This window comes from Gracilinanus agilis, chromosome 3 (assembly GCF_016433145.1).
Source record: "Gracilinanus agilis isolate LMUSP501 chromosome 3, AgileGrace, whole genome shotgun sequence".
NCBI classification, from domain to species: domain Eukaryota; kingdom Metazoa; phylum Chordata; class Mammalia; order Didelphimorphia; family Didelphidae; genus Gracilinanus; species Gracilinanus agilis.
The window spans coordinates 201,561,005-201,575,636 of record NC_058132.1 but is presented as its reverse complement, the minus strand read 5'-3'; the positions used below and the strand labels follow the sequence as shown (position 1 = coordinate 201,575,636).

Below are 14,632 nucleotides of genomic sequence, written 5' to 3'. Positions count from 1 at the left end.
CCCAGGACCTCTTGTCTCTGGGCCGGGTTTTCTCTATCCACTGAACCACCCAGCTGCTCTGCCCCGGCTCGTTTTAAACAGAAATCTGCTTCCTTGTAACTTCTACCATAGTGCCTATGTTCTCCAGGCACAAAAAACAATTGTCCCCTCTTCGCTAGGACAGCCTTTCAAAGATTTTAAGAGTGCGATGTCCTTCTCCTAGACTTCCCTTTTAAATCAGCATTTTTTATGTATATCACCTACCCATGTGCCAGGCATTGTGCTAAGCCCTACACAAATACCTCACAACATCCCTGCAAGACAAGGTACTACTATTGTACCCATTTTACATTTGAGGAAACTGAGACAGAGATTAAATGACTCACCCAGGCTCACAAAGCTAGTTAGGTGTATGGTCAGTTGAACTCGGGTCTTCCTGATTTCAAGCCCTTTCAATTGTCCTTGAAATAATATGGTCCTAAGCACCTTTTTGTCCCATCTCTCTGAACATGCTCATTTAACAAAGTGTCTCTTAAAAGGTGATTCCCAGAACTAAACACAAAACAACTGAACGTGATCTCACTGGCAGAGCAGAGGAGAACCAGCAACCCCTTTCTTCTAGACCCAAAGCCTTCTATTAATGCAACCTATGAACAAACTAGCCTTTATGACTGCTATATCAGACTGCCAATTCCTATTTTGTTTGCAGGGAACTAAAAACTCCCAGGTTCTTTTCATATATTTCATCTGTTCTCTAGCTGTATAAATGATTTTGGCTTTTAACCATCTCCATGTCATCTCCATGATGAGACTTGATAAACCCCTTAACAGTAGGGACCCGCCTGGTACATTTCTGCAGCCTCCATACTGGCTTGCACAGGTAACTATGTTGAGTGAATGAACTTGTGAATGATGGTGATCCTAGGACCACAAAGGACAGCTTTAGAAGACAATTCACTTACAAAAACGAATAATAAGGAAATATATTTTGCTTGATAATACATGTATAACCCAGGGGGGGAAAAATTAAGCTTGGAAAAAAAAACTCATCTCCTGAGTTCAAATCTGACCTAAGGCACTTCCCAGCTGTGTGACACTGGGCAAAATCACTTTTCCCATTACAATATCCAAGTCCCCTGGGGATGGTGAGCTAATTCAACTAATCACAAGCTATTCAACCCCCACTCTACTCAGTCTTTCAGGGACCTCACAATTGCCTTGGCACCCCAGCCTTTCCTAGATACCCCGGCCAAAAGCCCTCCTCTGAGCTCACCCTTGTTTGAACAGAAAGGGAAATTCCTGGCCCCACTTAAGAGATCAGTCCATGTCTCATTCCCCAGAGAAATGGTGAATTGGGCCAGATGGGCATGTAAGACTGAATCCCACAGCTCCAGGAGGCAACGTGGCACAAGAGCTCTACTGCACGACCCTTTTGCCGTGCCTCATCTAAGAAGAGGAAGAAGCACCGAGACAGAGTCAAGCTCTCGGCCTCCCCCTTCATCCCAGCACTCCTAAGGAGGCGACGACAGTTTTCAAAGAGAAAGAAACACCCTCCACACACTGCATTGTAGAAAAATGACCCATGGAGGTTTAATTGATATAGAAAACATGGGGCAAGACAAGCTGGATTGATTGTCACCACAGCTGTTAAGAACACACAAGCCATTCCATTCCAAAACCACACAGCATCAGTCAAGTAACAAAAGGGACACCTCTGCGAGGGCGGGCTTGTGACTCGGTATAGTGCCTGAGGGAGTGAGCAATCTGGTCCCTAGGTTTCTCCTCCATGAGAAAGAGGATGAGAAGTTGGTTTCCATGCTGAGAAGTGCTGAGCACAATTCCACAGCCATAAAGAAAGAAAAATGTTGACTTCTTATTTATAACAGTGAGATGAACTTCCCAGAAGTCCCCACCAAACCCCATCAAGAGCCGGTTTGTCTGGTCAGCTGATTGAAGGGGACTTGCAGGAAGCCCTCCTTTGAGGGCCCGGACAGCTCCAGACCCCCTCGTCTGATTGTTCAATCTCTCTCCTCTTCCCCCCTCACTCAGAGACTTCAACTGGTACAAGAAACCTCGTTGTCTACAGCAAAACTAGAGGGGAAGGGCAGGCCAGGAGGAAGAAGGGGCAGAAAGGAGAAAAGAATGTTGGCTGAAATGCAATTGTTTTTATCCAAACAAGCCCTGTGAGAAAGGCAGGAGGAAAGCAAAGGCCGACAAATACACAAGGTGACCTGAGAAATGAAATAACTGGAATGAGGCCAAGGAGAGCCCCAGCTTCATCCCTAACGGCTTTCTGTCCATCTAGGGAAAGCCATAACCTTAATGCCTGAGGGTCATGGAATGGGACCCCTACAGAGGTCTGTCCCTGGCTTCATCTTCCCATGGAGTTCGATCCCAAGGTCCTCCTTTCCCCAAGCACAAGGAGAGGGCCATTCTGTTGTCGAGAACCCAGGGATAAAAGTGGAAGGTGCTTCCCTCAGTCACCTAGGGCAAACACGGCAAAGGCTGGGGGAAGAGTCATGGTTGCCTTGGGTTCTCAGGGACACCACGTCAATCGGCCTCAGGGAAAGACTGTGAAGCTGACCACAAACCTGAGATAGCCCCAAATAGAAACCAAGTCATTGTGCAAAAATGGAATCATTAAAAAAAAAAAACACACACAGAAGGTCTGGTGTCCCTCTGCTGAGGTATTAGCTCAAAGGAAATAGATTCAGAAGGGAGCCAGTCCCCTAAGAAGCACCACGTCCTGGGGTAAACATGCTTTGGAGAGCAGAGTCATCCATACCTTGATCTGCCCCAGGACATCAAGAGTTAAAAAAACTGGCTACTCTGGACCTCTGCAAAATACCCTAGAGAACCAGGTCCTCTGGAAGGGCTAAGACCACTCCCTGAAGGGGTTCCCCTCGGCTTTCTGACATCAGGTCCCTGTGAAAGTGTCCAACCCCACCTCCTCCTTCCACTGGGGCTGTTGTCGAGGGCTCATCCGCACTGGCATGAAACTGCAGGTCCTAGTGGGTCATGGAAGCTCAAAACTTCTCCATTTGAAATGGGGTTCTCTCAGAGGGTGTAGCTTGCTCTATTCCTCCCACTATCCCCTACCCCATTGTCACTCCTCTGCCCTCCCCCAAAGTCCTGAGAGGGTCAGGCAGTACAGCAGAGGAATGATGGATCAGGGACAATAAAGTGCAGGTAGCTCCTGAGGCACTTGGTCTAAGACGAGGGGGGCTGGAGAGCCCTGTGCCCTACTGGCCTGGGGACCTTAATAGTGATACACCTTCAGCTTGTTGTACTCATCCAGACCCAGCTGCAGCAGGTTAGAGGTAGCCGAGGGCTTAGGTGAGGAGGAGAAAAGAGGCCTGGCAATACTGTGAAGGAAAAGTTGAGGTTGGCTGGAGCAAAGATACAGAGGGAGTGGAGGTCATGGGAAGAGGGAAAGGAGAAAGAGGCCCACCCTCCAAAGTCCCCGGGGTCCTTGCAGCACCGACCCTTTATCCCCATGCAGCTATCCTAGCCTCCTCCCCCCAGGAACATGGACACACAAAAGCAAAGGGAAAAGTTGAAAGGATACACCTTGGGGTCCTTCTTTATATGTTCCAGCCACTTCCTGTTGGAATCAAGCATGCCTTGAAAGTTGGAACCACTGCTTTGAGAGATCTGGGAGTGGGAGCGATGTAACAGGCGGAGCTGATCACTAAACCACAGGTGCCAAGGCAGTGAGGACAGGAGGAGGACAGGCAGGAAGGGGAAACCAGGGAAGAAGACAAAATGGCAGGGTCCATGTGGAGGAGAAACATCATCTCAGCTTGACTGCTCCCACCACTCCATCCCAGGCCCCATTCTCTCTCTCTCTGTGGCCCAGTAAGGGAAATTTTAAAAAGAAATAAACAACCCAGCTAGAAGCTGCTCCCAAGCTCTGGATCTGTCTTTCATCCCAAAGCTTTCTCAGTTGACACGCCCCGACTGCTTTTCAGCTTCCTCATTAAATAGCATTTTTTTTTCCCAGGAACAGACAGGGGATGCCTCAATTTGGACTTGCTCATAGACCCACTTTTTGCCATTCCCTGAAGCAAAGTGCTCCAACCCTCCAAAGCACTCACCCCCTACCTCACTCTGAAGCAAGCCAGAATGTTTTCTTGAGAGGGTAAAGAATGTGAAGAGAAATATGGAGGCAAGGAGTGGGAGTGGCGTGCAGAAGAATGGCAAAGAGCAATGAACTAAGGAAATAACAATTGACTAAAGTAACTGCCTTCTTGTCTTCCCTACTCCAGATGTTGCTTTTCAGGAACCAGCATGCAAGAGGACAGACTGACTAGCAGCTCAAAGACTTGTTTAAAGGAGCTGTGCTCTAAGGACTAGAAGGGGGGGGGGGGGGGGGGAAAGGAGCCTAACTCCAGGGCTGAATTTCCATGCCCAGCTGCCATGAGACAGATTTCTCTCATGGAAAGCCTTTGGAGATGCGCCAGATAAGAACTGGCATCTGAGTTTCTCCCCCTGGATGCCCCACTTAGTGAAAGTAGGATCTTGCCTTTCACATTGATGGAGGCAGATGCAAGTCACTCAGACAGGCTTGTGTAAGGGAGAGGGCAGTCAATCTAATGGGGACCCTCTCCCCATCTTTTTTTGAGAGACAGACTAAATCTGCTTTTCCCCAGCAGTCCCATCCCTTGGGATGAAAATGGGGAGCAGCCCAAATCCACAGCAGGGACTATAGGAAAGAGTTCAGGAAGCTTACCTGGCAGATACATAGCCCAACCTATTGTCCAAAGGGGCTGGGCTGCCACTAAGTAATGGGACTCCAGCTGGAAAACATCAAAAAATAGCTTACAAAAAGGCAGGGACTCCACATAATTGCTGCTCCCATCCCAATCTAACTGCCTCTTCTGGAAGCAGTGGCTTTGTCCCATTTCATTTTCAAACTTATTTTATCCAATGGGGAAATGGGTTCCTCAGGCACTTATATCTGTAAGACACTAGGGACATTTGTAGTATCCAAGCTTAGAGGCAAGTACATGGTACAGATGACCTCCCAATTCAGATATCCAGTGAGAGCGTTCTATCAGGTTATCTTCCAAGCAAATTGCCCAGAAGACCTAGAACTTCTCAAATTCTTCATTTCTCAGATTCATTTAATTTTGAGACCAACATGGTCTCTTTTACCAAATGGCCTATCAAGTGCCTGTGCAGGCCTGTGAACTATATAATGAAGACATAGTTAATGGGGGTAGGGAAGGGAGAATCAGTCAGAGATCGGGAACAGCAAACTGGGGGAACTTTACCTGGGAAATATTTGTGCCATTTCTCCACCAGAAAGTTGTCCACTGACTGAGCAACTGAAGAGGAGAGCCCAGAGCTTACTTTAGGGCCCCAGGCCCACTGATTGGGAAGGGGGATACCAGAGGATGGAGCCAAAGAAGTGGGGACTGAAAGTCTGGTCAAAGAAGGGTGCGTAGAGACAGGAGTGGTCTTGGAAGGCATGGGAGGCATCTGGACTTGTGTTGAAGTTAATATGGGTGATGGCTGGATGCTGAGGGTGCCCAAGACAGTCAGTACCCCATTGAGTTCACCGGTGATTCTTTGTAAGGAGTTGCTTAAGTACTGGATCTTGCTGAACTGGGAGAAAGGTATATTTGACATTGGATCCCCTGAAAGAAAAGATGTCAGTGGTGGAGGAGGAATTGAGGGGCCATTTCCAAACCATCTATTGTTTCTAGCTTCTCAGAAGACAGCAGAGCTGTGTTTTTTCCAGCATTGGGAAAATTAAAGTACACCCAGAGAGAAAAACTTCAAAGCTCAGTCATCCTCATGGCTGAAGATAGGGCCCATGCCCTCCAGGACAGACACCAAAGAGATAGAAGTGAGGAGGACAGAAAGGGTGAAAAATGTTTCTGCCCATTTGTAGGCCAGGATCAGCAAAAGTTCAGAAATTTTGAAAGCTGGCAGCCAGAGAAGAAAGAATTCCATAAGGAAGCCGATGTCAGGGACTAAGTGGAGAGAACAGAGGTCTAGATAGCAACAACTCAACCTTCCTTCCCCAGAGGCTTCATGAATGCTGTAGGATATTTTGTCTTTTCCTTTGCCCTTATCTCCTCCCCATTACCAGCCAAACACTGCTTACCGTGGGGCAGAGGGGAAGTCTCCAAGCTGATACTGCTGTCTTCAAAATCACTAAGGTCAAATGTTACCACCTTTCTTCCGGGCGTTCCTCTCAGGGTGTCCTCATCTGAAAGCTAATTGGAGAAGAACCTGTCTGTCTGATGGACCCAATGCCCTCCTGCCCATGTGGCCAATGGGGGCTGAGGACACCATGGGCTCAAACACCACCTCACTGCCCTAAGGGCAGCAGAGACCTATGAAGACAACTCTGCTGGGATGCTAAAGGAGAAGGGCAGCCAATGTGGGTTCAACCACTCTCTCCAACTGACAGGACCTGGCCCTAGAGCCAGAACACCTGAGGGCAGGACTTGAAAATATCCATAATCTCCACTGAACCCATCCACCCTCCACGCCACACTCTCTCCCATGTCTGGAAATAATTACTTGTATGTTACTGTAGTGAACGCATACAATTTAACAAAAAACAAATACCTGATGCCACAGAAAGCAGAACTTTCTGGCAGTGAAAATATCTATATTATAATAATAACTAGCATTTGTATAGTTCTTTATAGCTTGCAAAGCCCTTTACTATACTAACTCATTTGATCCTCATAACAACTCTGTGTGGGGGACAGCTAGGTGGCACAGTGAATAGAACACTATGCCTGGAGTCAAGAGGACCTGGGTTTAAATCTGGCTTCTGAATCTTCCTAACTGTGTGACTCTGGCAAGTCATTTAACTCTGTTTGCCTAACCCTTGCTCTTTTGTCATAAGAGTTGTTACTAAGAAAAGGCTAAAAAAAAACACCTACCTGTGTGGTAGGTGAAACCAAAGCATTGAGAGGTTAAGTAACTTGCCCCTGGGTCACAGAGCCAGGAGGTCTGTGACAGGATGCAAACTTGGCTCTAACTTGGCTCTAACTCCAAGTCCGACGCTCTATCCACTGCACCACCATAGGCAGCCACCTATTTCTCTTAGCTGATTCCTACCCTTCACCCCGAGGATGGCCTGACTCTTCTCTCCCTGAGCCTTAGCCTGTCCCTTAGGGCTCTATCCACTGGGAGGTCAGCAAAGTGGCACAGGGGCTTAGAGCAGCACAGCTGTCTTAACAGAGCACCTTTTCAATGGCTTTTTTTATTACGTCTTTGGGACGACATGGGTGAGGGTCCCGGGATGCTCAGAATCACTAAGCAGATACAGCTGGGCCTACAAGTGCACTCTCCTTATGATCATGGGACCTCAGAAAGCCACCTAACCCAATCCACTGTTTTATAAATGTGGAAACCAAGGCCAAGAAAGACTACATGAACTCCCTGAGGTCACAGGACCAGAAACAAGAGAAGCCAGGAGTTTGACTCCAAATTCAGGCACCATGCCTCCCCTGATCTACCTCAAAACTCAGATGAGCAGTAGCTAGAGCACCAGGCCTAGAATTAGGAGGACCTGGGTTCAAATCTGGCCTCAGACACTTTTTAGCTGTACGATCCTAAGCAAGTCACATAATCCCATTTGCCTAGCCTTCGCCCTTCTGTCTAGAAAATAAGAGTTTAAAAAAAAACACCATTCTCCCATTGCCCTCTCTCCAAATCTGGACCTTCCAGTCCTTCCTACTCCAAGGCAAAAGACCTGACCTATGTCATCTGAGCAAAAGGAAGACAACATTCAAGGCTCTTCTACCCTGAGTCATGAACCTAAAGAGCTGTACCTCTTCCCGGAGAGAATTCTCTAGCTGACTCAGCTTCTCCTCCTTTTTCTTCAGCAGAACTTGGCCCTTGCGCATGGCTGACTTCATCTCATCCAGCTTTTTTGTCTCCTACAGTCAGGAAAGAAAGAAGGGCAAGAGAATCAGGGCAGTGCGCTGGTAGGGCGCAGATGGGAGTGGGAAGAGGAGGCAGCATTCATTAGCCTGATGGTAAGCAGCCCAGGGGAGACCAGCCTTTCTGTTAATACCAGGTGCTCAGGCTTTGCTCAGCTCCAGGGTTCCTTCCTGCCTTTCTAACCCATACAGTCTCACAGGCTATTGGTATTAAGCAAACTGTAGCATCAGCCTTCTGAATGAAAGTCGAAATGTCCCAAAGAGGTCTGCTTTGCTGGCAACATCAAATGGTCTGACCAATCAAGTCTGTGACTTCTACCGAAAAAGTATTAAGTCCTTATTCTCTGTAATAAAGGGTCTCAGAATCAACTTATGCCAAAAGCTGTTATATTAATTACTAACATTTACATAAAACACTTTTAAGGTTTGCAAAGAGCTGTGTATATGTTATTTCACTTGATTCTTACAACAACCCTGCAAGGTAGGCACTACCTTTTACAGTTGAGAAAACTAAGGCAAATGGAGGTTAAGTGGCTTGCCATGGGTTATACAGCTAGTATGCATGAGACAGGATTTGAACTTGGGTCCTCTGATCTCCAAGTCCACTGCTCTTACCCACTGAGCCACCTCACTGCCTCAATTATGTTCAAAGCCATATAGTAGGGGGCAGTGAGGTGACTCAGTAAATTAAGAGCCAGACCTAGCTCAGCTCTAGGAGGAGACAGGAGACAGGAGACAGGGGGTCTTGAGTTCTAATCTAGCCTCAGACACATCCTAGTTGTATGATCTTTGGCAAGTCACTTATCCCCGACTGCCTAGCCTTTACCACTCTTCTGCCTTACTAAGTATTGGTTCTAAGACAGAAGATAAAGGTTATTAAAAAATTATTTTTTAAAAACTACACAGTAGGATCATGTGGCATATTTCTTTAAGACTCAAAGATTTTATGAAGATGCACCAATTACATACAATGCAATGCTATGGAAGCCTGCTTTAGCTTCCGAATGGCTGGAGCCTTGCCCAAAATCAGCATTCTAGAATCTAGAAGGATCCCATCAGGGGCCCTTCCCCATCCTTTCCTATCCTACTCAATAGGCAGAAGGACCTCGGCTTCCCTCCCCGCTTCCCCTTGGGCCTCTTTACCTCCTCTATGCTCTTCCGCGTATCTTCCAGGGCATGAGAATTGGGCAGATCTTCAGAGGTCAGCTGGGCAGCAGCGGCGGCGGCAGTGGCAGCAGCAACATCGTGGCGCCACTGCTGCTGGGCAGCCTTTAGAGCCGTCTGCCGCTTCCTCATGGAGCGTGTCTGCCGGACCAGGAATTCCCTGGCACTGCGAAGGGACATGCCCTCAGAGGAGAGGTAGTGGCGGAGGCTGCAGGAGACAAGCCAGGTACAGGCAATCAGAAGAAAACCCAAAGGCTGGTGCCTGTCAAAGCCTCAGGATCCCCTGGGTGCAGAGTCACTGAGAGAAGCTTTAGGGGGTAGCACTCAAGGGACAGATAAGTGCTTGCAGACAACCATTAGGGAGAAAGGCCAGGACCTACACAGCATGTCCTGAAGCTCTTGTGAACAGGACTGCCATTAGGGATCATTAATCCTCCCTTCCTGACCCTGCAGGCTACTGGACAGACACCCAAATTCTCCTCATCTGGAGGAACTGGATGGCTCTGTGGCTTTCCTCCGCCCTGTTCTGAGAGCCTATCTCCTGTCCCCAGCCTCACTGATGGTAAACTTCCTTTCAACTGATGCTTTCCACATGAATTTATTAAGTACCTACTCTATGCAGAGCATAAAGGGGCTCCAATACTTACTTATCCAACTGGGGAGGGCTCTCCTCATTGTTCTGAGTGGCGCCAGCAGTGAGCTCCTTATCGAGGGTCTACAGGGAAGAGCAGAAAGGCACAACAATGAGAGAGTTAGGCACCAACTCCTCCAACCTGGAGACAGAAGTGGTCCCAACAGCCACACCAGCACCTGCTTTGCCAGTTCTCCTGCAGTGTGTCTCAGCCTGCTGGGAAGAAGCTAACTAGGAAAAACACCTAAATGAGCTGGATGGTCACTAGCAAATGGTAAGATCCCAGCTGGCTTAAGAAAGGGGGAAAAGTCAGACAGGGAAGGTGGCACAGGTACCAGAGGATCTGAGAAAAACAGAACCAAGAGTGCAGATGAAGCAGGAATGCAACTACCTAAAGCCTACAAAGCTGAGCCCCCTTCCCTCCAAGATGTGCTCTCCCAACCCATGCTAAGCTTCTCATCCTCCACCAAGCTGACTCTAGCTCACCGTCCCCAAGGACTTCCTCAGGTCTTCCAGATGGAGTTCTCCATCACGGCGAGGAGAGGCGGTGATCTCCTCAACAGCTAGCTCATTTAAGACATCCTGCTTCCTCTGGGTCTCCACCTCCAGGTCACTAGAACAGAGGGGAGGCGAGAGGAGATATGCTCATGCTAACATACCCATCTGTCCCCTCATCATTCGACAAACACCTAACTGACACAATGAACAAAGCAGGCTTATCCCATGCTAAAGTCTGTCCCAGGTCACTCCTGAGGCCCATCAGCCCTGATTCAGAGGAGGGGGCTGGGTGATTACAGACTCATTTCTAGAGGCAGCTAGGTAGACAGAGTGCTGGACTAGAGTCAGAAAGAGCCGAGTTCAACTCTGGCCTCAGGGACTCACCCGCTGTGTGAACCTTGGGTGAGTCACTGAACCTGTTTGCCTCAGTGTCCTTATTTGTAAAATAAGGATAATAAAAGCCCCTATCTACCAGATGAGATCATCTTTGTGAAGCACTTTTCACAGGGCCTGGCATATAGCACATGCTATATAAATATTTATTCCCTAATTCCCTTCCCTCATTTCTCTCCCCAAGACTCCTCCTGCTGGGGAATCCCACCACCCACCATCCCCACACAATTCTTGGGAAACAAGGGAGCAGAGCAAGGATTGCTCCCACACACCAGAAGGGCCAGCAGTCAGGATCTACATAACCCAGTTTCATTTCCATGCTCATGGTACATGAAGAGCAAGACACGACCATCAGCAGGGGAGCATGCTTGCCTAGCTGGACCGAGGGATTCCAGAACCCCTACCTCATACGTCTCTGCAGCCTCTGAATCCGAGCCTGGAGCACCTCTACCTGGGACTCCAGCTCAACCTTCTTTGACCGCAGATCCTCCAGGGTCCGGCGCAACTGCCGAGTGGACTCCGCCAGGTGGGCTTGCTCTTTCCTTGATTCCTCCAGCTGCTGGTGGGTAGCTGTAGCTTCCTGAAAGCAGAAGGAAAGTGGAGTCTCCTAGGGGTCAAAGGAAGAAAGGGAAGAGGAGAACTGGGGAGGAGTCATACTCTTAGAAGGTGGGACCCAGGAAAGTACAGTAGGAGAGGAGAAAGAACAGACAGGAGACACATTTCTCCTAGGCTCCTAGGTCACAGGGGTCCCACCAGGCTTGTTTCCTTCACCATAAGCATGACTACTTAGCATCCTGAAGCATCCATCCCACAGGTGTTGATTTGGAGAATGATTTCCATGTTGGTGTTGAACCCCAGTGTTCTTAACTGGACCAAAAAGAATTAGGCAGAGAGAAACGGAAAAAGGCACAGAGAGAAGACTAGGGATGGAATAAAACAGACCTCTCTCTCCAAGGCAATCTGCTTCTCTACATCTAGAAGCTGCTGCTTCTTCTTTCTGATGGTTTCCTCCTAAGATATAATTAAAGGAGAGATGGGGAACTTTGGCTGCCAACCCCAACCCCTCTCAAGATTAGAAGACAAAGAGAACATCTATCAGGGCCTCCCCCATGAGGAAAGGCAGGCTGGCATTGAGGCACCTGAGAACTCCGACCTGTACCTTATCACTCTCGCCTCAAGTCACTTACTTGCGTATCCAATTGGACCAATCTGGCTTTGATATCTTTATTTCTGGATTCGAAGTCTGCTTCTAAATCCTCAAGCTTCCTTTCCTGGACAAAAGGGTAGATGGAAATAAAGATGCCAGAGGCATAAGGAAGGAGGTGAAGTCAAGAATAATTAGGATCCCAGAGTTTCCCAAAGTGCTGGGATCCTCAATCTCCCCTGATGGTTCCTCCTCCCCACCCCACAAACCTCACCTTTACCCAAACCTATTCCAAAGGCACAAAAGAGAAAACAAAAACTCTGCCCGCCATGCTTCTACCAATATGGGTAGGGAAAGGCTGAATATTCTGAGAATACCTGGCCTGCAGATGAGCCAGGCAGGTCTCCAGTGCTACAAGTGCTTGACAAGGGGCTTCCCGTACTCCCTCATGCCCGTGGGGACCAGCCACTCACCTGCTCTCGGTGTCTGAGCCGGATCTCGCTGAGCTGCCTTTCCAGTTCCCGCCGCACAGTTTCCAGCTCCCGGTCATGAGCCCGCCTCAGACGCTCCATCTCACTGGACAGATTTGTCCGAAGTTCCGCTCGCTGCTTCCTCTCCTACCAGAGGAAAAAGGAGGCCAGGCTGGGAGACGGGCCACAGAATCAGAACGGACATTGGCAGAGACACAGGGCATAGGGTTTCCCCACAAGCTTAGGCAAGTAAGAGCAAAGATAGAGTAATATCATGGAAGCCAACCCTTCCAGAAAGGCAAAGTTGAAAAAAAAAAAAAGACAAACTCTCTAGAGCACACACATACACTCAGACATCCATAACCTTTTTTTAACCCTTACCTTCTGTCTTAGAATGGATATTAAGTATTGGCTCCAAGGCAGAAGAGTGGTAAGGGCTAGGCAATGGGGGTTAAGTGACTTGCCCAGGGTCACCCAGCTAGGAAGTGTCTGAGGCCAGATTTGAACCCCATGGGCTCCTGACTCCAGGCTCTGGACCCACCCATAACCTGTCAAACAGAGAAGGTCTCGAGGAAGGCACACGAAAGGCCTCAGCCTCAGCAAGAGGGACAGGTTCCTCCCGGCTACAACTTAGGGACAAAATGAAATGGTTTAGCACTTACATGGACACAGTGGTTCACTGAGAACAGCAGGCTCATTTTCAAATAGGAAGAAACAGAATCACAGGGGTTCAGGGACTTGTCTAAAGTCACAAAGGTAAAGACCTGGAATTTGAACCCAGGTCCAACTCCAAATCCAGGGCTATTGCCACTAAACCACAATAACCTCCCAAGTGAGAATAACCACAGGGGTCCTTTCCTTAGTCCAATCTGTATGCTGGACTAAACATGGTTGACACGTGGCAATCCAGCCTCTGCTTGAAGACTTCCTCTGGAGGGTGTGTTCCACACTACCTTGAGGTGACTTATCCCAGGCAGGTCAATTAGTCAATCAGACAACAAACAGTTAAGTGCGTATACTGTGGGCCCGAGACTTATCTATGTTTACTATACGCTAGATGGAGGCAGCAAGGTGGCTCAGTGGATAGAGTCCCAAGCCTGGAGTCAGAAGCCCCAAGTTCAAAGCTGGCCTCAGACATTCACTAGCTGTGTGACCCCAGACAAGTCATTTGAGGTCTGCTTGCCTTCATCCCCTGGAGAAGGAAATGGAAAATCACTGGTGTGTTTGCAAAGAAAAGCCTGCACGGGGTCACAATGGGTCGGACACAACTGGCAAAGCCTGTAGCGAGCCCCGTGGAGCCCCCACTGCCACAGGGGAGACGAGCAGCCAGGGAGAGAACAGGCTGGCCCAGAGACAGACAGACAGACAGAGCCATGGGGGGAAGGCAGGCCACTGTGGCACACAGAGGGGAGGGGAGAAGCCCAGGAGAAATGGCAGGCATGCCTCCAGAATCCCCACACACACACAGGAACTCAAACAGCACTGCTCAGCCTCCACGTGCTGCCCATCCAGTGGTCCTTGGGGGCTTATCCCGGGCCCCTGCCGCCTCACAGCCGCGCGGCACATACAAGGGGATGATGGAGCGGGCTACCTCATCATCATACTGCTCCCTGGCCTCCGTCAGCACTCGCTGATGCTCCTCCTTCATTCTGTCCAGCCTCCGCTCATGCTCCTTCTCCACGTCCTCCCTCTTGTCTCTCAGGAGGTCACTCAGCTGCAGGGACCCAGAAAGGCTACGATGGGCAGGACCAGAGGCCCGGGTACAGATATGTGCCCACACAGCCCTCTGGCATCCAAGGCGGGGGCCCTGAGCCCATGGCATGAATGACTGCTGACCCACACATACCAAACCCCACTGAGGGAGTGAGCCAGGACAAGGGCCCTCCTTCGGCCCAGGGGAGCCCACGGCAGATGGGAGGAAGGTGAGCACAACAGAGGTCTGCTCACAAGCTGGTGGTGGCCACCCATCCCCCTCCCTAGCCATCCCTCGGGCAGCTGAGAGCAATATTCACCTCTCTTTCATACTCGGTCACTCGGTAACTTTTCTGTTGGATTCTCTGTTCTGCCTGGCCCAGTTCTTCCTGTAGCTGGGCCTCCTCCCTCCGATGGACCTCTTCTATCTGCTTTTTCAGGCCAGCAATGACCTGAGGAGGGACCAAACAGTGCTAAAGAGGCAGGAGGGGAACAGTGGAGGGCAGTATAGGATGCTGGCTTTGGAGCCAAAGGAACTTGGCTCTCACGCCAGCCCTTTATGGCTACCCGTGTGCCCTGGGGCAAGGAATAAATCCCTTGTGGACTCTAAAGTCCCTTCCAGTTCTCAATTAATGATGCTATGAGAAGTCCCTGGCTATATCTTCAGGGAACACTTTAGGGAGGGGCTCAGTTCCTAATAAACCTAATGAACATTAAGTTCCTACCAAGCACCTATCATTTATCAAAT

The 14,632-nt window shown here is 49.2% G+C and overlaps 1 protein-coding gene across 1 annotated transcript in view; it reads right to left on the bottom strand.

Annotated features, from left to right (window-relative positions):
- Positions 1 to 1,544: 1,544 nt before the first annotated feature.
- Positions 1,545 to 14,632, bottom strand: part of CEP164 (centrosomal protein 164) — a 92,872-nt gene continuing 79,784 nt past the window's right edge. The window contains exons 19-33 of the mRNA XM_044669602.1: positions 14,205 to 14,336; positions 13,784 to 13,906; positions 12,196 to 12,339; positions 11,766 to 11,849; positions 11,521 to 11,589; positions 10,983 to 11,158; positions 10,174 to 10,300; positions 9,704 to 9,771; positions 9,036 to 9,264; positions 7,782 to 7,889; positions 6,095 to 6,206; positions 5,256 to 5,621; positions 4,712 to 4,778; positions 3,548 to 3,670; positions 1,545 to 3,335 (exon numbers count right to left, since the gene is read on the bottom strand). Coding sequence (XP_044525537.1) covers positions 3,239 to 3,335; positions 3,548 to 3,670; positions 4,712 to 4,778; positions 5,256 to 5,621; positions 6,095 to 6,206; positions 7,782 to 7,889; positions 9,036 to 9,264; positions 9,704 to 9,771; positions 10,174 to 10,300; positions 10,983 to 11,158; positions 11,521 to 11,589; positions 11,766 to 11,849; positions 12,196 to 12,339; positions 13,784 to 13,906; positions 14,205 to 14,336 — 2,025 coding nt within the window. The 3' untranslated portion in view covers positions 1,545 to 3,238. The remainder of the gene's footprint in view (positions 3,336 to 3,547; positions 3,671 to 4,711; positions 4,779 to 5,255; positions 5,622 to 6,094; positions 6,207 to 7,781; positions 7,890 to 9,035; positions 9,265 to 9,703; positions 9,772 to 10,173; positions 10,301 to 10,982; positions 11,159 to 11,520; positions 11,590 to 11,765; positions 11,850 to 12,195; positions 12,340 to 13,783; positions 13,907 to 14,204; positions 14,337 to 14,632) is intronic.